Raw genomic sequence first — 26,139 nt, forward strand, 5'->3', positions numbered from 1 at the left:
ACTCTCAACAACAAAACCTCCGACAGCTGTTAAAATAATTCAGTCGGGAGCAAACTGGTGGTCGAACCAAAGGGACTGACCGGTCAGCAAAATCTCGAGAGCCGTGCAGCTAAAACATGGCAGACCTGCAGGGAGAGGGACATGAGAGGGTTAGATGTACTTCATATTCAGTTAGAGCTTAAAACTACCACTCAGCCAGTGCAAATCCTTCAATCAATGTAAAAAAAAAAAACTCCGTTTTTGTAGAGCCACATACATAATACAGACACTTCATTTAAAATGTATCGATAGTCTCGAGGCCCGTTTCCAGGGTCTTCGTAGCAGCTCTCATTATGCATCTCATTTACAATAAAGCTCAATATATTACAAATCATAATACAATACATTTAATGGGACGCAGAACAGCTTGAGGTAAGTTTAAAATGACTGTACCTTCTCCATGCTACCTCAAGGGGGAGACATTTATACATTAATCTGGCAGTTGAGGACATATTATTTTTTTTATTTTTTTTAAATGTAGCCCTGCTTGCAGTAAGGCATATTTGGAGGATTCAGTGAGACTGGAACTACTAAACTGATACCACAATTACACTTTCTCCTTAAGACCTTTTGTTTTCCAATTCAAAACTAAGAATGCAAAATTAACTTTGTTGTAAGCAGTAAAAAAAAATCACTGCAATCACTGCATTTGTGATATAAAGTATGAATATGCAAAATGCGTATGGTCATGTATGTTCTATTGGCCATCAATGTCAGCCTAGTATGTTCATTATTTTGAAAAAAAAAAAAAATCTACATTTGCAAATGTTTTCTTGCATTCCACACCCTCATTTCACACACACACACACACACACACACACACACACACACACACACACACACACACACACACACACACTACAACACACACTTCACCATTTCCCATCGTGACAGTGACACAGCTATGCGTTAATGTTTCTTCTTTAATTCCATCCAAGAGTCACATTAACAAGTTATATCATCATAGCAGTCCTGAACAAATTCAAAGTAGCTTGCAGTAATGACTCTTCATCAAAATGCATTAATAAAATAAAACCTGTTTAGTATAGAAAAAGACAGGAAGTAAAGCTACAGAGAAAAAACAAAAACAAAAACAAACAAACAAACAAACAAAAAAACAGTTCAGTTTTTTGGTCCACGCACAGTAAGCCATCAGAAAGACAATATCGCTCTGGAAGAGTACACAAGTCTTTCGTCTTAGGCTCACTGCTGGACAAACTGTTGTAAGCAGGCAGCAGTAGCATAAATACAAGTTTCTCTTGCAGGTTTATAGTTTTCTCAGATTGATACCAAGTAGAAAAAAAAAATAAAAATAGGTTCACCTCTACGGAGGTATTTGAAGCAAAGGGAAGTGAAACAAGAGCGAAAAGAGATGGACCCAGTATTTTCATACAGCCCCACTGCAGAAATATTCTGACTGTAAAAACTGAAGATATATAAAAGTACATATTTAATTTGCTGATGAAGTATAATAACATTTAGACCTTCCAATGAAGTTTTCCGTTTAAAACAAAAGTGCATGAGGGGTTACTGTGGCTCAGTACGTTTCATTCTGGGTCGGTGTTTTCAAATATCAATTTTCAGTTTGTGATTCCCAATCAGATTCCCAGTTTATGTACAAAAAACATTGTCGTTTCCCCTCATACACACAAAGTGAATTGTATAATTAACCACATGGTGTATAATCACATCACTAAAGGAGTACATCTAATACTTATCCATTTCACGGTGCAAACAGGTTTAACTCATTCAAATCTTTACGTTGATGCCAAGTCCTATAATTTTACTAATTTATTTTCAAGCTACAAAATTTCCATATCCTGAGACTAAACAGAAAAGTAGGTTTAAAAAGTGTTTAAACCAACCAAAAATAATGTGGGGGGGGGGGGGGGGGGGGGCAAGGAACAGCTTTCTTTGTGTGATCCCTAATTTCCTCTGTGGTCCCATTACTGTAGAAAATATATGAATGCAAAAACTATTCTTGGTAACAAAATTGAGCTGTAATACTATAACCTAAAAAAAACATATACTCTCGAGCAATGTGAAATTTCTTTAAAAAAAAAATACATAAATAATAAATTTGAAAGTGCAAGCACAAATACATTAAATTTCAGGGGAAAAAAGTAGTCAGGGGAAAATGCTAATAGATTGTGATATAATATATCAAATGCGAGTTTGTTTGTGTGTGTGTGTGTGCAGTCTGGAGTGTTTGTGTGATGCGGCCTGTCATGTGGCAGCGTTTAACCTCAAGGCCTGACACACTTACACACTCACACTTTGCTCAGTTCAACCTGCACGTCTAAAACATCACAAAAAAAAAAAAAGGAAAGGAAACAAAAAAAATGGTGAGAAGGTTCAAACGGGGATAAAAAGCGTACATTTGAAAACCATCGTTTCTTAGGAAAATGTCCGCTGGAGATCAGCGCTTTGAGTAGCTTCTGATTGTGACAAGATTGTCTATACATTCTCTTTTTTTTTTAGCATAAAAATTATATAGATTCAAGGCTATCGGTTTCCATATGAAATCTGCATTTTGTTTCTAAGCAGTCAACTCAGCGATAATAGTAATAATATAACAATAAAACTTTACACTGTGTAGGAGGAATACAGCACAAAACAACTGCAGTATTATACAAAAGGAAAAGAAAAAACATGTGGCTCATTTTTCACCATCAATACAATCTGCAGAGGAGAGAAGATCACAGATCTTTGTCATGGCAGTGAAAATAAAAATCATTCATATACGTATATCAAAAATTCACAGAATGTCCTGCATTTGGAATATTCAAAATACATATCAGAACTCTTCAAAAGCATACATCTTGAGAAGGCTTAATAGATGTGAAATATAGCTTCACTGAAAGCCGTAATGGGGATACATATACAGTATACATTGTCATGGATGAGATGGGAATGCGAGGACTTTACAGAAATAAAAGTAAAAAAAAAAAAAAAAAAAAAAAAAAAAAAGTTGTAAATCCTTGTGCGATAGCGGTAAAGAAAAAAAGTCGGACTAGAAACAGATCGTGTATCCTTCCATCTGCTGAGGAGACATATTCCCTTTAACAATGAGTTTGTCTATAAAACACGATGTAAAGCACTGAAAAGTTTGACCGCAGCAGTAACACAACCTTGGTTTTGTGAGTTTCACGTTACTTTGTGTGTTTCCAGAGAGAGAAAGAGAAGAAGAAAAAAAATAACCAAGCTGTTGCTGGCAAATGATTGAAGCGAGCGTCATTGTGTTATCTAGAAATAGAAGTACGCGGGACAGTGACTGACGATTGCGGTTCCAGATCATATTTCCTGAATTAAAATCAGACGAAAAAGAACTAAAGTCGGGGAGAATCTCGAAACCGTAAACGTTCTTTCCGATATCACAGTACGAGCAGCCTAAAATCGAAAAGTTAAAAGACAAACCCTCTCCACCATTTGTCTTGATTTGAGATAAAACTGTAAATCCTCAATATCCTTTCATTTTTAATTCAAATTTGACAGCAGAGGCCCCACTCCACCTCTGATCGTGAATTCATTTTGCGGCCACAGGCCGCATGTCAGTGTACCGAGAACTTTCAAATTAAACCACAGTCGGTGATAAATACGTTTGAGCCAATTTGACCACCACTCACAAAAACTTCACAACAAAGGTATAAATAATACCACAGGCGGACACTTTTCCCAATCGAAGACCCTCAAACGATCCCTCAAATGCGATTGATTAGATGCAAAGGGACTTTGAAACATGCCTTGGTGAATAATAACGGCACACATTTTCGTTCATGCAGATCAGAAACACGAAGGACACGTTTACAGGTGACTCCGGGGCCAAATGCGTCCTTCAAAGTAAACAGACTGAGGAGCCGTACGCTGTGAAAAGGGCAGGAATGATTAAGAAGTTGTTGTTTTTTTTAACAGTGTAATGCAGTAAGGGACGTAGTACAACCGTGCCTCTAACATAACCACCTGACTGAATGTGCTTTCAGTGATCACATACTGTGAAGTTTTCCCTTAAAGCCATTACACCGCTCGCTCACAGGGACAGTACAAACACGAGGTGGCATTAAGTCGTCCAATGAATTTTTGGTCCACGTTGTGAAATTTCGAATAAAAATGAATTTGAGAGAAATAACAATGCAAGGTTTATGTGAATGAGGGATGACTGGACAAAAGAGTACTGATGTCATAGAAAAAGAAAAACAAAGTTTACATGCACGTAACCCACCGAGCGCCAAAAATGATGACATCATACGAGTTAAATTTTTCATTTTTGTCACTGAACCCTGAGCTAAATCAAATACATCATTGTATATATACACACACACACACACACACACACACACAACAGGCTCATAGCAGTTATGACCATCAACTAGCAGAGACCTGAGTTCACCTCAAATGTGGCTAGTGAAGTTAAAAGCTCCAAGTAGTCAAACAATTGTCACCGGTACCATCAGGTCTTCCCTCTTTCCATATATATTCCTCAGTACTGCTCAAAATAACATGAGCCCATGCATTCTGCACTTTCAATTCAAAAAGGCAGTTACCATTAAAGAGAGGAAATGAAAAAAAAAAAAATGAAAAAAAAGTGACATATAAATGAGAATCAAACACTGATTTCATGTAAAATTAGTTCACTTCAATGTCCAGGCCAGACTTGGTTTTGTCTTGCTTCCCTTGTTTTAAAAACATGCGCAGTCTGTATCATGTTGGAGGGAAAAGAAAAGAAAAGAAGAAATGAAACAAAACATCTGCCCCGGGAATCCTAAAAAGAGCTTGCCCTTCAAGTATTTAAGCATTGTTTCTGAAACGGCCGTTGTTTGGCATTTTGACGATTCTTGCTATGAAAAAAGGAAAACAAAAAAAAGGAAAAAGAATTTATCACAAAATAAACTGTTGAAAAGCTGAAAATAACTTCTTAAATTCCATGGACACAATATTAGTTATACAAAAGAAAAAAAGAAAAAAAAAAAAGAAAAAAGGGCAAGGTAAACTTCTTAAATTTGTGTTGTTGTGGTTACTGAAATGTAGTCCCTTACTGTTTACACACGTTACTAAGAAGTAACCAACTACTCTCTGGCCCTTACACAACACCCTCTCACCAGGAGAGGCGTTTGTTTTCTCCCGCCACATTTTGAAACCGTTTTAGTTGTGTTTCTTGAGGAGTCCATCTTTTGTGCCATCGTGGTCGCTGGGGCCAAAGTCGGGACAGATGCCGTTAGCCGCTTTGCTGGTGGCAGTGCCTTGCAGGTTCGGGGTAGACAGGCTGGACTGCGTTTGGTGACCGTGGCAGGGACCACTGTGAAGGCCTGCTTTTTCTGTGTGAAGGTAGTCCTCGGCAAAGTCTGGGTGCTGCTCCACAAAGCTTCGGAACTTGTCTGTGGACAGACCACAGGGGGGTGCCAGAGAAAAAGGCAAGATTAAATAGAGGCTGCAGACTGCACTGTAAAATGAAGTGGCTTGGTTGTTCGTGAGAGGTTTGAAAAAGCCAGAAAAGAAAAAAAAAAAAAAAAATGGCACTTTGATAACCGAGAGAAGAAAAACTCAAGAAATATTTCAATCGCTATTTCATTGGGCATCTTACCAATTGTGATCTTCCCTGTGTCTTCAGCGTCGATGGCGGTAAACAGTCGTGACACGCCGAGGTGAGCAACTCCTAAAGCCGTCTTCAGAACAACTGCCAACTCCCGCTCTGTGATGGCACCATCCTCCTCTGCCTCAAACATCTGGCGAAGATAAAGTGCGAGGACATGCAGACATCATCTATTTAGCTTTGCCTTGGGCAATGACACTCTGATAGTGTTTGCAGATCAGGAGCCGGTGCTCAAGGCGTTCGCGAGCCTACAGGTCAAAGAGGTCGCACAGCTTCCTCAATTCAAAAATATATAAAGCAGTTCAAAACACCACAATGACACAAACTAAGCCATTTGGTTTTTATGCAGCCACAACAACTGATCAGTTGCAACGATAACACCCTGAATGCACCAGTCATCTAATAATATGAAAGGCAGATCTGAGCACGAGTGTGCAGAAAATACAGTGTAAACGTGTCTGTGTGCTATGTACTAATGGAACAATAATTTCATTACTCCACTTGCAAAAACTAAAAGAACCTACAGTATGTGGCATTATAATGTAAAAAAATGACATGCTGATGACATCGAAACAAACACAGAGAACTCTGTTCCGCCTGGTGGCAGGATAAGCATACAACCTGAAACGGAGCATACCTTGAAGGCCAATTTCATCGTTTCCAGAGTTTTGGCAGGTCTGCATACGACAGATAAGGCTATCACATATTCTCTAATATCCATGCTGTTATCTTCATGCTGGGAAAAAAAGACAAAACAAACAGAGAACACAGAGAAAGATGAAGAAAGAGCATGTGAGCAGGACTTCCATATTTCAGAGGTACCTACGGGTGATTTTTGTTTCGGTCACAAACACACTGCTGCAATAAAGCCTTTATTGCTTGTTTGTGTACTATCCTGCAAATATATCCCCTCATTGAAAAGCAAGGTGCTGTGATAAGTTCCCAAAAAAGCATCTGGCTTTAATTCAATTTTATAGACTCATTTCTGAAATGACTGCTTCAAATCGTGCCCTAAACTATAGCAAAGATTGTTCACTACCTATGCATCACATCTCCAGTTATGTATTGTTGGAACGTCATTTTATTGCAGTTTTGTATTTGAATCAGCGTGACACAAAAGACACACAAACCGAGTAGTAGCAGGTGCAGTTGACTGGAAAGTCTCGAGAGATTTTACCTCATCAAAAAGAGCAAACATGTCTCGCAGCATATCTGAAACTGGCACATCGAGGAACTGAGCAAAGTCCTCCAAGTCCAGCTTCTGTCCCTCCAGCTTCCTGGCTCTGTTCCCATACTCCTGCAGAACCTTCTCAATGTTCCAGGGTTTCAGCCTGAGAGCACAAGGGGAGGAAACTTTATGTTAATTCACATCCTAATATGAACAATGTGAGCAAGGGAATTCAGAAGTCCCATGATAAAATCAAAAAATAACAATTTTTTTTTTTTTTTTTTTTTTTTTACAGAAGAGCAGAAAGAGATTACTTTTAATTGATTGCTTGAAATTACACAGGAGCACTTAACATCCTGGCCAGAGACGCCGACAACAGAGCAGTCATCAGACGCCATCCCACTATTTGAGGTGAGACTTCTTGTCTTGGCGTTCGGTCTCCTGACAACACATGCAATCTACTTAAATCTCAAAAAGTGACCCAGAAAATGTTGAGGATTTTCAACTGTGTTAATTTGTCTAAAAATGTTTAGAGATTTGATTGTCTGGTCTTTCTCTGGATTGAACAGGAAAAATGGATATCAAAAAAACATGTATGGAGGTAGCTTGAAAAATAATCCAGACATGATTGTGAACCGTTTATTGTGCCATCAGGCTCTGCTTGTTACATCTGAGATCATGTGGTGTTTTTTTTTTTTAAGCAGTCAGTCAGTCGGTCTGTGTGCAGCTGTTGTATTCTCCCATGGAGAACATCCAGCGTGTAGCAGCACGCGTCCTGTGTGAGCTGGCCCGGGATAACGAGGCCGCGGAGGCCGCCGAGGCCGAGGGAGCCACCGCCCCACTCACAGAGCTGCTGCACAGCCGCAATGAAGGAATTGGGATGTAAAAAAAAACAAAAAAAACACACTAATTCACATACTTCTCAATTAGTTTTTAAACTACACAAATCCTCTGAAGATCCAGTCCAACTTTGCAGTGAGTGCTTGGGATTAGATAACACGCTGGCCTACGATATGATGACTCTCCACTGTGACATGGATCTCAATGAGGTACAACTTTGTAACTTTAGATTGTATTATTGTATTTGCTGTATTTTCTGTAATCTCATTTACTTCTATTTTTCCTTCTCGGCTTCCCATCAACCCCCCACATTGTCTGCCTTTCCACTGTCGTTGGCTAAGGAAGGAGGAGGCTATTATACACCTCCCCTGATGCACATGGTGCTGCCAGTTGCTTCTCACCAGCTGCTGGACAGAGTTTCACAGGGAAGCCGCACCCCAGAGTCCGACCTAAGCAGGCACCCGACCGAGCGCGTGTCACCAGTGCATTGACCCCGCCTTCTGATTTGTACACACGACTGGTTGCAGTTACTGGACCTCACAGCCAAGCCCGAGATGCCACTGACAGAGGCTGAATCCTTGCCCTGTCTCACCCTTGTGCGGTTGACTTGGTGATCATTGACTGATGCATTGGCGAGTTGAAGCGACTCACCCCAGCCTCCTGACGAGCTTGGCAAACTCCAGCAGACAGGTGTCGACTGGCAGTTTGAGCTGGCCTTCTGCCATCGCCAGCTGGCAGTCTTCAAATGAATAGTCTGTGATGGGTACGCCCAGGGCTCTGAGCACAACACAGAGCAGACAATGATGGGGACATTAGTGTGTGCAAATCAATACAACTTTGCATACGATTCGTGAGGCCAATGTAGTCGCCGATGCCGGTACTTCCATGTTGAGAACAACGTGCATACTAGGTTATTGGCGATCTGTACAACTCGAGTTTCTCATCCTCGGCCCAAAGTGGTGAAGCACATAATGAAAGAGTTTATGAAAACACAGGAAGTCAGTACAACTTGCACAACATAAGCACTGAATCAGACTTCACATATAGTAGACAGCAACAGCGGGCGGGACACAACTGGAATGATGTTTCTCATTCAACTATGAGCGGACACATAATTATTATGCCTACAAAAGGAAACAAACAAGGCCATGACAACGTGTATATTTAATATGTTCTGATTAGATCACAATGAAACCGTAAAAGCAGTTGTGGATGAAGGAAAAACTTTGCCACCCATATTTGACTTTATGACTTGCTTGGGCAGCAAATGATGATCTGACAATTACTTAATCAATTATTGGATCTGCTGTTTTCTCTTTAGAATTTCAGATACTAGTAAAAAAAAAAATGTCTACTAGTGTTTCCCAAAGCTGAAGGTGCAGCCCAAAATATCCTGTCCACAACCAAAAGATATTTAGTTTATCGTCACGGACGACTGACGGAACCACAAACTATTCACATTTAAGAAACTGCAATCAGAAAATCGGAGCATTTTTTTTCCTCAAAACATTACTCAGCATGATCGATTGTCAAAATAGTTGTTGATACATTTTTTTTGTTGATTAGTTAATCAATCTATTGACTAATCGTTGCAGCTCTAGAACAGTTCAGCCCACTTTAAAACCAAAGCCATTCAGTGATGGAACTGTGTTAAAACCACAGCTGCATCTGGCTCTCTGTTCAACAGTAAAAATATAGTTTCCTTTGCTTCCTTCCCTAAATGAAAGAGATAATGAACTGTCTGAATGATGAACCGAACCAGAGCTCGTTGTACCTTCTAACTGCCAAGAAAAACAAAAGTTAACAAACAAAATAAATGAAGTATCACAACTTCGTGGTTTGAACGTGAAGACATTTCACTTACTTTGCCATGACACGTCTCACATTGATAGCAAAGAGAGCGGGATTCCTTTTCTCCTCCTCTGAGGGAGTGTAAATAGGAAGGAACTGTGGAGAGAGAGCAAATGTTATCAACGGGCCAAATCACAGACACTACAGGTGATTTGATTTTTTTTTAATTTTTTTTTTTTTTTTATATATGGACATATTATTCAAACAACAAGTTCAAAAACATGGAGGAGATACGTTCACCCTTACCTCTATCACAAATTCATTGTGTAACTGGCAGAGTGTCAGCCACAAGATTTCAAATCTGGATAATATAAAGTCATTATTAACAACAATAAACAAACAAAAACAAACAAAACAATACTGACACAAAGAGCCTTAATAGAGAAACAGTTTTGACAGAACAAAATCCACTTTATTTACATTTTGTTTACATTTATTAATACCCCCTAGTGACAAGAAACTTTTTAAAATATAAATAATAATTACTATTATATTTTATATAATCAATTAATCATTATGGCATGTACGTATAGTTCTTATTTGGTACTGGTAAAGTTATACTGCCGAGGACACAATTGGAAAAAATAAAACACACTGTCTTAGTAGAAATGTGTGATATTACAAGAGATAAATCATTTTGTGTATTTTATGTATTTGAACCCAAGTCAGGTTTGTTTATATTTTATTTATCTATTGTTTGACTTTCTGCTGACACAGAATGCATATACATTTCCTACTGTATCTTAATATTAACACCACCATATAACAATAACAACTATTACATTTTTGAATTGATGTACTTACGCTCCTGGCCCTTGCCACGTCCACGTGATTGTGTCCTGTAAAAAAAAAAAAAAAAAAACACATAAAAGCAGTGATATCATGAGACAGAGAGATATAAAAACAAGTTCAAATATTTTGGGATGCATTTTCAGACTAACTGTTCCACTAAAATAAGAGTGCAGCTTATTTGCATGCAAAAAAATATGATTGCGTAATCAGGTCGGCGCAGGAAATTAGTTTGTATTCATCACTCTACAGTCAGACTAGTTTAAACATTGGTTTACACGCAGTTTGGATAACCAGATTCTTCAGCCAACAACAAAGCTTTTATCCCAGATTTGGCATGTTTTTAAATATATTTGACATACATTAGCTCTGGGCTGATATGGCCAAGTGCTTAGGATTCGTAAAAAGAAAAAAAAAAACTTGTGCTAACTGTTATTCTTTAAACTGGAAAGCTTATGTTGACATATCTAAAATCAGGCTGCTGCAAAAAAGCAGGAGATGCACGAGTTAATCCTGGAACGTCTCATGGCCAGATAACCTGTATTTACACGAGGCAAATTAAGAAATACATTTGAGTCATATTGCTTGTAACCTGTTCGGGGTGTGTCATTAACTATAACACACAAAAAAAGCTTGTGAAATGTTGATGTGTGTTTTTCTTATTCACTAATAAGTGTGGCGATATATCTCGTAGAGTAACACCAGCCAAACCCAACTCAGTCAGCACAGTAATCGATAATCACAATCACTTGCTCGTGGCTTTATAGCACGAGGACCACATTGCTCCACTGTTTGGTGGTGTTTGCCGAGTGCAGATGAACAGAAGGGGCAACTCTTCCAATTTTGAATGGCAAAAACATGGAGATTTTTCAGCACGTCATTCTGCCATTAATTTGTCCTTAAACTAGCTTACCAGTTTATTTGGGTAACGAATCACTACAGGCTGCACTGGCACAGCTGGGATGAAGGCCCCTACAAGAGTAAAACACACAACGCAGATTTAGTTCAACTTCACAAATCTGTATGAACAATAAATTGTGCTGAAACAAGATCCCACAAATTAGGACAGTAAAAACACATTTATACAATCTGCACTCAATAATGACATTTTATTGACAGCTAAAAATTACACAACCTCATTTCATACCCAATTGTTTTTTTGTATATCAAAGGTCTTAGTGACATTAAAAATGTGTTATTTGGAAAAGACCAGTTTAAATTTAGGTTTTAACTTTTACATCATATTCAAAAACTTTGACATGAATAAAAAAAATACACTACATGCTGTGAAGTATGAGGGAAAGCGATGGTTAAACAGCTGACGCCATAACTTCAAAAGAGCATAAAGAAAAGAAAGCTGAAAAAAAAATAACAGGAGTATAGCTACCTGGCTTAAAGGTGATGAGGCAGGATCTATTGGTGCACGTTCCCTCTGGAAAAATCATGATCTGTAGGGAAGGGAAGGAAATGAGTCAGTAGTGGATTCTGCAGTCCTGGATTTTACCAATAACATTTTTGTCGTGAATATTCATTTTCAGGAATATGCAGTTATATCTAGTTTTGGAATTAAAAACTGCCGTTAATGTTGAAAACCCAAGTTATACCCAAAGTAAGATGCTGTATGACTGTATTTCATATTTTGGAATAATAATTTGTCAGTACATCAAATTTACAAATATGTCAACAGGAAATGTTCCAAAAGCTGCCTTGCAGTCAGTAAATCAGTTGAGATGTTTGTTGATAGATTTCAATCCTGTGTTTGGCAAATGTGTTGTAAAAAAAAAAAAAAAAAAAAAAGTCAACTTAAGTCTGCTGGTGTTGAAAAGTGTTGCTCTTTTGGATGAATTTGGTAGCTGCATTTGTATGTGTGACTTCTATATTTCGTCCACTTACCTGAGGCCATTCCCCTCCAGAGTGGGCTCTGCGTTTGATCTCCTCCACAGTCTTCTTTCTGGAGTCCTGGTCTGACCGTGACACAAACACGGGCCTGATGTACTTAATCAAAGCTAGAAGCAAAAGGCAAAGAGAAGATGGAGATAATATAAAAATAATAATAATACAGAAACAGTTGCCTCAAACAACAACAACAACAACTTGTTTCTTCAATAACGTTCATGATCCTAACTATAAAACAATCACACATTCAGTAGCACAAACACTTTACTGCACAAGCTAAGAAAGACTCAACAAGGGAGAGATCAAAGCACCTCTTTGCGTCAGCCAAATGCCCTAACAGTGTTTCTAAACAAAGCTCGAGATGCATACGTATCTAACTCGTGCAACGAGCATCTCACAAGTCTGGCTTTCCTCTCTGATTACAGGCCAGGAATGAGGAATTTCCAGCTACGTTAGAAACAATCCAGTCAGGGTTTTGAAGACCCGTGGGGTAATTGTACGCATTTCAAATGACATTGCAAAAAGCAAAGATCTCGTGAAGATCCAGCTGCAAGCTGGATTGATTAAGATAAGGAGGAATCTCTACAGCAAGGCCAAGCATCAACAGACTAAATCCACAATAATCAATATCAGCCGACTGTGCTTCGCTGTTTGATCTACACTGTGAAGCTGAGCAGTGGCACTGAAAATATCAAAACGATATGACTGTCTTAATGTTACTGTTTTACAATAATGTGTGTCAGGAGTTGTAGCTGGTGTAAATCCAAACAGGAACAGACGCAGTTCACTGCATCAAGCACCTGTGACTATTTTGACATTGTGCGTATTTGTCGCGCAAACAATGCATAACCTTTCAAAAGGTTCCTCAGCGTAGTGACACCACAACTTCCTATCTCACTTCCTATAGCCACTTGATTGTACAGACTAAGACGTCCCTTTACAGCAATCAAACTAAAAGTTACGCAACAGCAACGTTGTTGCATAATGATAGGAAGAACTCGCTTAAAATCCAAAGTGTCACTTGCATGAGACATTTGCTCAGCATAGCAGACCTACAAATGAACAAGGACATGATACGGAAACTGAGACTAGACACAGACGGGGTCAAAGATTTGCAGGGGTTGTATAGATGTCAGAAGCATTTTCTTGTACATTCTAATGCAAACTCAGCAAAATAAATGTTTCTGGTGGCCCTGAGACAAAAAGCTGAAAAGACAGAGGCAGACGTTTAAGATGAAGAAAGAAGAAGAGGGTGAGGTCGTTAGAAGAAGAAATTGATTCTAACTGTGAGCTGTCGGCTGACAGGAAGGGATTAGGGCTCGAGCTGGTACCCTGAGAGACACTGCACACGTCACTGTGGCTGATCAGGTCTTAATGCCTATTCTGGATTCCACGTGCATTGATGTGCTTGGCTGAACGACTCATTTGTGCAGCTTCATTGAACATTTTAGGATATTCCAACGTAGAGTCAACAGAAACACCAGGATACAGCTATACAATAAATGAATCATGAATTTGTAACATCTATTTATTTGTTTATACCGTACTTTACGACAAAACATGATCTCAGCTGACTGCATGTTGTTGACGCTGACAATTGGCCATCGAGCAAATATGCATAAATATGGTTTCACTGCTGCAGGGCCAACGAATAAAGCTGCTTTAACTTGGCAAACCCTCCCTCAGCCTGGAGGTAACAATGTGACTAATTACTGACTTAGTGGGAGGAGGAGAAAGGAAGGCTAAAATAACACACACAGACCTTTAGTGTATCTCCTGCTGGCAGCAAAATAAGAACCAATGCCTCAACTGGCAAGCAGAGAAGTAACTGAACTTGCAAGCTACTTAACAGGATCGGCTGCTGTTGCGGTAGTGCGTGTACTGAACGCAACTGAACGAGGCCTACCTGACCACTGCACTGAACTTTAAGTTGTGCACAGACAGAAACGCTGCACAGCTATCTGGATGGTGCCTCTGCTCAGTGGGGTCCATCAGTGGCAGTGAATAGAATTAAAGCAATCGCTAATCAGCAGGAAGGGGGTTGAACCGTCAGGACTCCCCTGACTTCTCATGTTGAGGCTGGTAGGTCCTGATTTTAAGATGCAGGTTGAAAAATAGAAATGCAGAAACAGTCAGGTTGAGGCAGGATTTCCATTTTTGCAACTTGAATTCCCCTGTTCTTAAGGTAACAGTCACAGACAATCCAATGTGCGGTTTACTTACTGCCCCAGAGAGGTATATCCTTGCTCTCAGCCTTCATGACAATTGAGCACATTGTCATTGTGACTGGGATGGCATCAAAGTATGAAGAGTGGGGTGCCAGGGTGAGGATGGGTGCTTCTGTTGGCAAAGCCCTTCGCCCTTTCACAGTCATCCAATGGAAACCTCCCGCAAACCACATGACCCGCATGAGGATTTTCAGAATTATGTCCACCAGTCTGAAAACAAGACTATACATGTGTGAGGGGCACTTTTCATTTACACAGTGGTTAAAAAACAACAACAACACACACTGTGCGTGATATAACATACTTTGTTAAAGCAGCAGCATCAATAATCAACAACATCCACAGCACTGGATTACATGACAGATGTACGGATGCATATACCCAATTACAACATCATGAGCGACATAGAAGATTAAAACTAGGTTAATAGTATGAACGAGTGAGTCGTGACGAGAGGGGGAAACAACACCATGACACTATGAAATAACACCGACACCCTGAGAGACACCGTGTGTAGAATCTGCCATTAGTGTAGTCTGCTCCTCTGAGTGTGTTATGCCTCACCCTGCCTTGCCCAACCTGTCGGGGCGCATTGTTTCTTCCCTCGCATGACTGGTGAGATGTCACAACTTAAAGAGTCCAAAACCTCTCTTCATTCAGAAGACTTGCTAGGATCTTGTCTTTCATAAAAGTGTCATTATTATTATTATTATTATCCCATCATCCAAAAAAACATGCACCTCAGGTCAGGTTACCTGGCGCCGCGCTAGTGGCAGCCTGCTGCAGCAGCTCCCCCCTGAGAGCCCCCCTGCTGTAGTAAAGAAATTTCCCCTCGGGGATTAATAAAGTGTATAAAAAAAAAAAAAAATTAAGAAGTAAATAAGCAGCAAGAACAAATTATTTTTGACAAACAGCCCTTTTATATGCGAGTTTTAAAATCAACACGGGTGCTGTATTAGTAGAGTGTTACTGCAAACTGCGAAATGCAGTTAAAAAAAAGGAAATTCAATTAATCATACTGTAAGCAGGTAACCTAAACTATTCTGATTCATATCACTATCTTGGTTGCTACCCACCTGTGTCTGGATTTCACTTCCTTGTCTTTTTTCTTACCTACTTGATCTTTACTTCACCTCTCCCATGAACCTACTCACACGTTTAAGGTACAAGCATTGTCTATCAACGAGTCTCCTGTAAAAACAACCTGACATCATTCACCTACATATTCATTAACTGTTCCAGTTGTATTTTTTTACTTTTTTTTGTTTTAAACAAGTGTAAAGTAAGAGGAGACCTGAAGCTTCTGTGGGAGTTTCTTGAACAGACCACTACACAAACAGGGGAAAAAGAACCAGAGGGTTGAACAGCTGAACCATCACACCTCGAGAATGACTCCGAATTAAATGTCATAGGAAACTAAGTCACACTGTCATTTCGTTTGTTTTGTTGTTTTACCTAAATTTTAAAAAATTTCCCCTCGGGGATTAATAAAGTAAATACCTACCTACCTACCTACCTACCTAAAACTGGAAGTTAGGCTTCGGCCGTATCACCGTATTAAGCTGCGGTTCTTAGAAATCCCCCAAAATATGATAGACAATAGAAAGGCTTCAAGCATATTTTTCTAAGAGGACAGAAAACAGTGATGATAGAGGAAATCGCCAGAAGAAGAAGAAGAAGCAGGGAGCCAAACTGTATTGATTGTAAGATGAGTTGGGATACGGGCCTCCCGGATTGGGAATCTCTGGGATCAAATGATGCAGGTGAGCCAACCAACACGAACAAAGGTGTGTGTACAATTTGCTACAAGAACATTATATAGATGTACTTCTGATAAAGTGATATACAAGAAGCATAAATAAAGGATGCTATCAAAGATTTTTGGTTGGCTCACACTTGATTATTATTTTTTTCAAATTATATCTAGAGCCCTATTTTTCTCTTATTCACCTAAAGTACCTCAAGAATCCCTGACTGAACATGATATATTCCTGACCATAAGAGTGGGTCCCTCCCATTAACCTATAATTGTTTTCACTACATGCACTGGGTATTGCATATTTGGGAATGCCTGTCAGCAAGAAAGTTAGCTAATTGCAGTTATTAAGTTTGAATTATGTCTTTCTTGGTAAGAAATAATGAAATGATTACAAAAGCGACTGTAGCCAACAGAAGAATAATTTGGAGGTAGAAATGACTGGCGGTTAGGTCAGTTTAACTCGTCATCTGTTTTTAACAACAACAATAATAATAGTGATAATAATAATAATAATAATAATAATAATGTGCAATAACAAAATATTAGCCAAAAGCATTAAATCATGCAAAGACTCATGCAGATATGTTTTTAGACAGCACTGTAGGCTACAACAATGTCAAACATGTGTGGCAATAATGAGTTTATGTTGCCATATATCGTATTTCACCATCAAACTTTGAGATGGTATTAAGGCAAGTAAAAATAGATACCGCCCAAGCATGCTGTAACATATTACACATTTCTGCTCCTCTGACATAGTTGCAGTGTTACAGCCACAGGTGCAACACTGCACAAGTAATTCCGAGAATAAATACCTTGCCTGTGCTTCCTGAAATGCAGAATTCGTTTAAAACACCCCCCCCTCCCCCCCCCCCACCACCACCCCCACATATGCGTAACAAAGCACTCACCTTCTCCAGAGGCACTGGGGTTCAACGGTGGTCTCGGAGCGCCCTATTGAGGCAAGGAAGGCAAAAGGCCAAGCCAGCAGCATCATGAATGCAGCCATGAGTAGACGGATGGGGAATAGTGTAACTGTCATTAATGCAATCTGAAAGAGAGAGAGAGAGAGAGAGAGAGAGAGAGAGAGAGAGAGAGAGAGAGAGAGAACCAAAAAAAACAGGGTTAAAAACAACAACAACAACAACAACAACAAAAACAGACCCTACTCGGTACAAATGTTTTGACAGTCATCTGGGTAGAGTTACAAACCGAGTTTGACTTCAGACTGGGCAGGAATTCCTCCACAATGAACCAGTTTATCTACCGATTTAAATGTTCAGGGCCATTACAATGCCTGCAAATACACAGGCATCATTTATCTTATTTTCCACAGGGGAAGTTGTCATTTTCTCTGTTCCACTTCTCTTTATCAGGTGCGTTCGGCAAATAAACGAAAGCTGCCATTGACACTAACTCTACGACTTTTTTTAATGCGCTTTTCAATGAATGCTTTACGAAGTGAAGCCTTCGGGGTGAAGTCACCGATGTTTAAATTGACCAAAAGTTTACAAAAAGACAGAGGTTAGCACTTTTTTGTTGGTATGGAAGAAGAAAACTTGACCACAAAGAAAGGAAATGACTTCAGGAAACAACAAAGCCTCCATCTTAACAACAGCAAAGAACTATTAGCAACTGGTGTGTGAGAAAAAAAATAAAAAATAAACGGTGCATTTGGTAAAACGTGCTGCGTGTGCTGAAGCTGAGCTGTACGTTTTCCCTGCTGTACTTGACCCATATACATGGGAAGGGCAGCAGCTGCCAACGAAAGCTCAGCGATACAAAACGCCGTCCGTCCGTCCTCCTGGAGGAGCACGGCGTGCTAAAGTAGACAATGTAAATGAGTCGGAGTGCATACTGTCCAAGTGTGCTTTCTACAGCCAGAAACATGATCATATTCTATCACGTGTTCCTGATTTTCAAAAAGGTTCTGACAATCCTGCCGCCTCCCTGTTCGGTAGCAACGGCGGCTATTTACTCTGCAGCTTTTTATGACTCTCTGATAGCGGTGCCTTATCTTTGTTTTCAATATTTGTCTTGATAACAACCACTACTGCGGAACATGAAGTCTATTTGGACTACCTCATCTGAAGAGAGTTTATTGTCTGACTGCAGGGTCATTTTAACTAAATCTATTTAAACTATTGATAAACAACAAGCACCGAACGCACGTTGAAGACTTTCGGGGAGCGGTCATTCTTCAACTAAGCAGTCGCTCCAGGAAATTCGAGCACAGTCGGCAATATTTGCGGGAGCTTGCGATTTTATCAATTCACGCGGTTTTCTCCGCAAACAGGGTTGTCGAGCAGAAGCTGTGGTGAAAGTGTTACGTCATGAAGTACGTCTCTTCGCTATATTTGCAAAAATAATTCCTCGTTCCCGTTGCAATCGGCAAAGCTGCGCCTCCTCTCGTTACCCAAAACAAACTGTGGGCACCAGAGGCAAACAGAACAAGCAGAACAAAATGGGACGTATTTGCGGAAAATGTGGCCTTCACAATAACGTGTTCTAATTAAATGCTTATTATCAATGGAAGTGATTACATAATGCTGTATGCTTAAAAAAAGAAAACAAATTAAACACGTTTTAAGAGACTGCACTTTGTTTTTGTGGATACAGTCGGCCTATGTGTTAAATTAACAATAATTACACAGCCTCTAAAGCTCTGATTTTTTTTTTTACAGTTGATGTGGTCGTTGTTTCTATGTTAGAAAGTTCAATAGTTCAATAAATAAGTAAAAAAAAAAAAAAAAGAAGGTCAGAACCGAAATATTTCTGATGGGCTGCATGATTATTATCAAAGGAAGTGATTACATATGAATTCCTTTATCAGGTGGTGCTTTAAAAAAAAAAAAAGCGTGTCTACTTCCCGCAAATTTCCGCAAAAAAACTCACTTAAAACTCAGGAAATGAAATTGCAATTTTTCAGAAAATCGACAGCAAAATCAAGCATTTTTGATCGCAACAATCGCAAAACAACTCGGTGAAATCCTGGACACATTTTACACATTTTGTCTTTCCCCGAAACATATCCCTGGTCGGAGAATGAACCTTGATCCAATCATGACTCTATTATATCCATTACATGTTTTGATTGGTTTGGAGTGCAGGAGGTGCAAAATGACATTAAACGTGAATTGGTTGTTTTCTCTTCTCGTTGTCCTCCACACGGTTTATTTCCCTGAGATTCACCTAAGATTCATTAATCATGCATGTCTACCGTATATAAGCTCTCTTTTGATACAAACATAAAGTATACAGTTTTGCAAAAATGAACCAAAAAAACATTTTAAACTGCCAGTATTTTTTTTCCAACGATAAAAAAAAGGAGCCTTGCAGGAATGTTTCAGACCCCTCTGTATAATGCATTTGTTAAAAGATTAATTCAGACCCAAAGCGCGAGAATGCATGAATGTCACTTTGAATTAAACTAAAGGCAATATTGCATAAGCAAAGGTCGTTTAGGAGTGAATTTCACCATTTTACAAAAATGCGTCTTTAAACTCGGGCAAAAAGACTGATCGCAGTCTTCAAAGTCAGCGGAGAAACAAAACTAAATTCACGTGGAATGATGCAAATTGGAAATTATGCTGTAGCTGCCAGCGCAAGGCCGACAATGTAGACAAAAATGAAATGGGGCTTCTTGGTATTAGAACCACAGTCTAGTCTAAAACAGCAGAACTCGGCGGTGAAGGTGCAGGTTGTAGGCATCTCTTAACAAAATGCAAACCAAGAGTTGCAGTCACCTAGAAACTCAGCCCTTATGAAAACTCCTGCAGGTTGAAACCAGTCCGCCTTTTTTTTTTTTACCCCGAATAAGCAGAAAAGGCGAGAATAGTAGACTATTTGCTTGTGAATATAAATACCAGCTGTAACCATTACATAGCGCATTAACCTCAAAGTAGGCCCACAAGCGTATCTTGTTCTGTACATGCTGTCAAACCGAGAATACTTCATCAGCAAGTGCTTTTCAAAACCTGTGGCCTGGTATGGAGGCGCTCTGTCAACCATGTTCGGACATTTGTAAGCGTACATGTTATTTACCGTGACAGAAACACAATGCAGTGAGTCACAAACTCTGCTTACGTTCGCGGTTCGTTGACCTGCCTTGATCAAATCAACACTGAAAGAGGAAGCTGTGCAAAATAAATAAATACAAATCAAATGACAAAGCTTGAGCTGTAACCTTTTTATTTGGTGGCATAGAAATGCGTGAGCCGAGGCCAGGCGACAAACTGGGTTTTGACGATATATTGATATTTCTTTTCCCGATATATGGAAAGAGACAACATTGTTTACATCAAGTTTTACTGTTGGTGTGAGGTGCTGCTCGTAGGGCCGTTTGATCAAACGTAGCGCTGACCTCGTTACTGTAGGAGAGAAGATAAGGAGTGCGATAGGTTTCGTTATTTGTTCTTACCTCTTACACTTGTGGTTTTGATTCAGAGCCCATTTTATGTATCATTATTTGTCTTCACTGAAATGTTCCCAAACTGCATGTCTCATCAAAAGTAAATATCATTTCTACCTGTCATTTAGACTAATGCATTTAGTTGCTTTGCTCTCAAAAGTTATAAAGGAAGAACTGAGGCATGCTGGGAAATGCTAATACATTTTGGCAGAGAGCTGTAGAAGGTAATGATCGTTTGGTTTTGTTTTTTTATGATGCGGCGTCGTGCTTCCAATTCACTGAGACTCGCCTTCATCACAGCAAACAAACTCCATTCGTTGCATGTTGGATTGTTCCTCCCGGGGGGGCAGAAGAACTGAACACAAGACACACTGAGCAGCAGAGAGCCGGACAGCGAGAGGAAGAGAAGCCACCGCTAACCGAATGAGCTAAAGTCGCTGACAGATCTGACCTGCTGTGAGCAGAACTAACGCACGTTTACATTCACAGCAGGTAATAAACCGCAGTGATGAAGAATGGAGCAGATTCACTGGGCTGAGAGAGAAATGACACGGCTGTGCTTTAAAACCAGAAATGAGCCGATGCACTTCCTGCAGCACCTGACGGTCTGTTTGATGTTGAAAACAACTGACGGAGCATCTCGGAGAAAGACCCGTTTCTTTTACTGGAGGCTATTTACTTCATATCAGTTTTCATTTACATGTTTTGCAGCAGTATATTTTCAATCAATAAGGAAACCCTGCGTTTTATTTTCATCACTCTGGGTTAATAAAAAGGTTTTGTGACATTTCACGTGTAGCTTTGACTTGCAAATGAATATTCGACCCACTTCACAGGAAATGTCGAGATGAATATCGTATATTACCAATCAGACAAAACATATATTGGGATGTTACTTTTGGTCCGTATCACCAGCCCCAGAATGAGCCTCCTGTTTTCTTTCTGTTTCTGGGTTGTAGTCACCGATTGCGGACGCCAGTTGGGCTGCACAGATTTGAGTTTTTATTAATTGTCACTTTAGTACAGTAAACATTGATAAGGTTCATTAATCAAATTCAATACTGGATTCTGGTTGGATAAAAGGATAAATTCTTCATTTCAAATTCCCAAAAATAATTCTAACTACTTGCTGTAAGAAAAGGGGTGCATTAATCAAGCAATGCATTCCTGTTTGTTTTATCCCAGGTACATAGTTCAAACTTCTTCTGGTTATGTCCGTTTTTCCGCTGCTTCTGAAACAGACTGCATGTTTAATGTTAAAAGTTTACTGTTTAAGAAAAAAAAAATACACCTTCATGTTATTCCTTAAAAAAACGAATACTGCTCATATATTATCGTCTGCGCCCCTCATTTTTTTTTCCATTTAGGGGCACCAGTCACTAAAAATAATTTTAGGTGTAAAGCCCTGCAGAAAAACAAACAAACAGAAAAAGACAAATGTATAAAGGAGACCTTCTAGGCTTTACTGTAATCACACCCAAAGGGCTCAATGTCAAGCAACACTTTATGTTTGGCTATTGACGTTTGGCTCGACTGAATCATTTCAACCTGCGGTCTTAATTGGAGCAAACAAACTCTGTCTGATGAATGTGTACGACTTCTCTCGTGAGGAAAACGTCGGATGCCCACTTTTGACGCCGATCCAAAGAAACACTGACCTACGGCGTATAGTGTGGGAATAAGCTACGGATTCATTGCTGCTTTGGCAACATCACAACAGATTTAGGTCTTTGATGGATTTATCCAATAACTCACGCAGGACTGTAGATCATGCTTGTCAAAGCTGAGCTGGTCATTTACATTAGCAGCTTGCCCTCTGACACCGAAATTACTTTTAGGATATCAGGCTATTTTAGGTCTGCAATATTGGCTGATAGAGCGAAATCGCTCACAAAAACACTGCAATATGTTGACACATCAGGGCTAATTAATTGATCTACCTCGCTACATCAATTAGTTCGCTCATCAAGGTGACAAAAAACTGCATGAATAGCTTTATGTGGATTGAAGGGTCAGGCTACTGAAATACAGTACAGCCTACTAACGAGCTCCTGCAAGCCTCTACAGTCGAGTCAAGACTCGGGGCAGTTGACTAATGTTGCTACGAGTCCGAAACATGCACCTTAGTCCGTAAGCCTCCTTTACAGCTGCCCTCCTTTTCATAAAAACAAACTCAACGATTCAGCACTCAAGTGAAATTGAGTTGTTGTCAACTGCATGGTCTTAGCTCTCGGGCCTTTAGCATGCATGTACAAGCTACAGCTTTATGGTCTAATGGCAAGCGTGGGCTGAGATAATCCAACAAAACTCATCTGCCCCGATTACAATCTGTTACCCCTACGTGTGGGGACAATAGATGCTTTCACAAATATAATCTCGTAAGACATGATTTACTTATCAAAATACATATTTTAGACAATCTTGTCCATCTATGGCAAACCAATGGAACACAAAAGAAACCCTCAATGTATGGGTTTCATGACTGTGACGATGCAAAAAAACAACAACAACAACGATCTCCTTTTTTAAAACGGACAACAGGAACATACCTGCAGTCCCTTTTCTCTCTGAACCCGAAACACCCTGTTGGTTCATCAGTCAGCTTAAAAACACAACTTTCACCTTTTTTTTTTGTTCTCATCTTCATTGTTTACATTCAGACTGGGTCTTCCTCATGTTGCTTAAGATGTGAAAGCAAAATCAGTGCGACAAGTCGAAAACAGTTGTTCTCAGTCACAATGAGGAAATTAATTTCCATCATTTCATGACCCACTTCTGGTTCTGCACTTAATGCGTACAAGACATCAGCTTTAAGAGCCGAGCCTCTCTTATTTCTTTAATGGAAAGCTAAAACTCATGTACATGTAAACAAAACAAAAATATGTTGCCGAGAGCGTGACGAGTAAATTCTCTGTAGAGGAAAATGACGTTGTAACGTACGTGTGTGTGTGTGTGTGTGTGTGTGTGTGTGTGTGTAACATCCAGCCATTTATCAATAGCCCAGTTGTTAAGCTCGAACATCATTCTACAAATTTAAAGTGCACATAATCACAAAGTACAGTAAGACAGCATCACGGCAGCAGATCTCCTGAATGGTTCAGATAAAGAAACTGAGTTTGTTGTGTTAGAGAAACCAGAAAGTCGTCCTGTTTCCTTGGCTTTGGTCCATCTGACATTCTAACTTTATCCTTCAGTCTCAGTGAAAAGAGCCAGGAGGAAAGAGGTGTGTGTGTGTGTGTGTGTGTGTGTGTGTGTGTGTGCGTGTGCGTGTGAACCTCCCTAGGTCACTCTGCTTATTTGTAACAAGAAACCTGCTGCAGGGCAGCGCCATTCATAAAACTTTGGCTTTCCCATTCGACGGAGCTCTGTTCACAGCGGTGTCCTGATTCCTCACTGATACTATACAGAATGTACCATTCTTAATCCAAACTTAATTTTTGCAGTTAATATACAAACAAATGAACAAGCAACGCTGTTACTGATTAATGCTAACTCATGGCTCAGAGCAGACACACACACACACACACTTATCTGACTATCAGCTATTTTAGGATATCATATGAGGTGAACTACAAAGGGCCCACGTGCCTCTAAATTAATAGGCAGTCCTAGTTTTAAAGAACAAGACAATCCAATACTCAACCACATGCATGATGAGGTGAGGTTTCCATCATCTATATATAACTATATATATATATATATATATAGTTATATATAGATGATAATTATAGTTATAACAGAACATGTTGCAACACGTTGAGCAGAGGACCCGATCCTAACTGTCACAGGTGCAACATGAATCACTCTTTAAATGTCTGCGATGATGCCGTTTCACAGTTTGAAACAATGAGGCTGAACAACTAAAAAAAGGACCAGCGGCTGCAAGCTTGAAGTAGGCTGCAATTAACAACCTTCAGCAGAGAACCCTGGAAGCACCAAATCTAATTATCAACAGCGGAGAGCTGGGATGTACTCTGCAAGACTGTAAAAACTAATCAGGCGATTTCTCCATCTGAAACGACGCTGGCAACACAAAATAAAAAAATAATGTGAGTTTTATAAGCAGGGGAGGGGAGGGGGGGGGAGATATATATTACAGATGAAAAAAAAAGGCATGACTGTCAGTTCCCCGTCACCTTCTCCTCCACCTTCTCCTCCACCTTCTCCTCCACACGTGTCGGTTGCTGGTTCGGCACCGTGACAACCAATAAAACCGGAGACAAATACAAGGGAAGCTAGAAAACGGCACCGTCTTTAAAATAAATGGCACGTGTAATGTTAATGTTTACCCGGTGAACATGACATCTTGCCCCCCCCCCCCCCCTCTCTCTCCCCCCTCCCAACAGAAACACACGCTCGCTTCTAATAGCCATGGTAACAGTTGGGGAGCAACAAGCTAGGCCCCTCTCGGACAGGCGGCCATGCTCAAATAACTGTACTTCATTTTTTTTTTTTTTTTTTTTTTTGGAGGGTTTGTTCAGCAGAATCCGCAGACGTCCAGACGGACTCGTACTCTTAAGCGCAAGATACACATTTGTAGCTGCAGCTTAAAGTCCCTGTTGTTGTTGTTGTTTGTTTTCCCCTGTTATAAGGAGGCAGTAACTCAGCAGAGGAAAAGCAACATGTATGCAGCTCGTGTTAGCCGACTAGCTTCCACTAGCTCAGCTGGGATCGGGAAGACCTGCCCGGTGACGTGCAAAGGTGTTTGTGTCCCACGAGCTGCTCAAATAAAAAACAAAATAATAATAATAATAATAATAAAACGACCTGTAACGTGAGAGACTGGAGCATTTACCTTTGCCTTTTCCAGAGGGCTGAATTTCAAGACGTGCACGAAAGGGTTCCTGAACGGAGGCGCTCGGTCCATCTTCTTCTTCTTCTTCTTCTTCTCGTCTCCTTCCGTCGCACATTGTCTGTTACTCGGTAACCTCATCCTCCGAGGAAACGTCGGTCGAGAGGTTTGCAGCTGTATTCTTGGAAGATTTTTTTTTTTTTTTAAACAAGGTGGGGAGGAGGAGGAGGAGGAGGAGGAGGAAAGAAAAACAAGAAAAAAGTGATTCCACTGGAGGAGGAGGAGGAGGAGAGGAGGAGGAGGCTCCTCACGCAGTTTCCCTTCTCCGACTCGGACGGCGGCTCGTTGAGGTGGCGGTGCAGGGGAGGGGGGGGGGGGGTTATCGTCCTTTCTTGGGACAGCGTGGAGGGGATAATGGTGAGCCTCGAGGATTATCTGGGGATATCTGGAGTCGTCTGATATCGGTCTGGTCGCAGCTCGCCTCCTTCACGCCGTGTTGTTGCTCCCCGGACACTCCGGTTAGCTCTGGATGCTACAACAGACACTGTTCCGCTCCTCCGGCAGAGCGCATGCGCACGACCATCTTTCTCGTGGCCGTAATCGTTCGCGTCGTCGTCCCCTCCGGCACGATGCGATGCCGCCTTCAAAACGACCCCAAATATCGTAAATATCATACTTTCAGCTATTGCGTGAGCCGCGGGCACGGACGGACGGACGTCGTGGAGCAGTAGTTGTTTATAAGACGGGGTTACATAAACGAAACGGCTCTAAACGTGTTT

The 26,139-nt window shown here is 40.3% G+C and overlaps 1 protein-coding gene across 1 annotated transcript; it reads right to left on the reverse strand.

Moving 5' to 3' along the window:
- Positions 1-944: 944 nt before the first annotated feature.
- On the reverse strand, positions 945-25,930 carry LOC138194457 (lysophosphatidylcholine acyltransferase 1). Its single transcript, XM_069143209.1, has 14 exons — positions 25,364-25,930; positions 17,069-17,208; positions 14,394-14,608; positions 12,168-12,280; positions 11,662-11,722; positions 11,188-11,246; positions 10,290-10,324; positions 9,732-9,786; positions 9,499-9,581; positions 8,286-8,411; positions 6,804-6,957; positions 6,264-6,362; positions 5,618-5,759; positions 945-5,411 (listed from the first exon to the last, which is right to left on the reverse strand). The coding sequence occupies exons 1-14, from the start codon at positions 25,499-25,501 to the stop codon at positions 5,179-5,181; spliced, it is 1,653 nt and encodes a 550-aa protein (XP_068999310.1). The 5' UTR covers positions 25,502-25,930; the 3' UTR covers positions 945-5,178.
- Between the last annotated feature and the right edge of the window lie 209 nt (positions 25,931-26,139).

This window comes from Embiotoca jacksoni, unplaced genomic scaffold, assembly GCF_022577435.1.
Source record: "Embiotoca jacksoni isolate LCO1_2020_lvr unplaced genomic scaffold, fEmbJac1.0.p SCAF_11, whole genome shotgun sequence".
NCBI classification, from domain to species: domain Eukaryota; kingdom Metazoa; phylum Chordata; class Actinopteri; family Embiotocidae; genus Embiotoca; species Embiotoca jacksoni.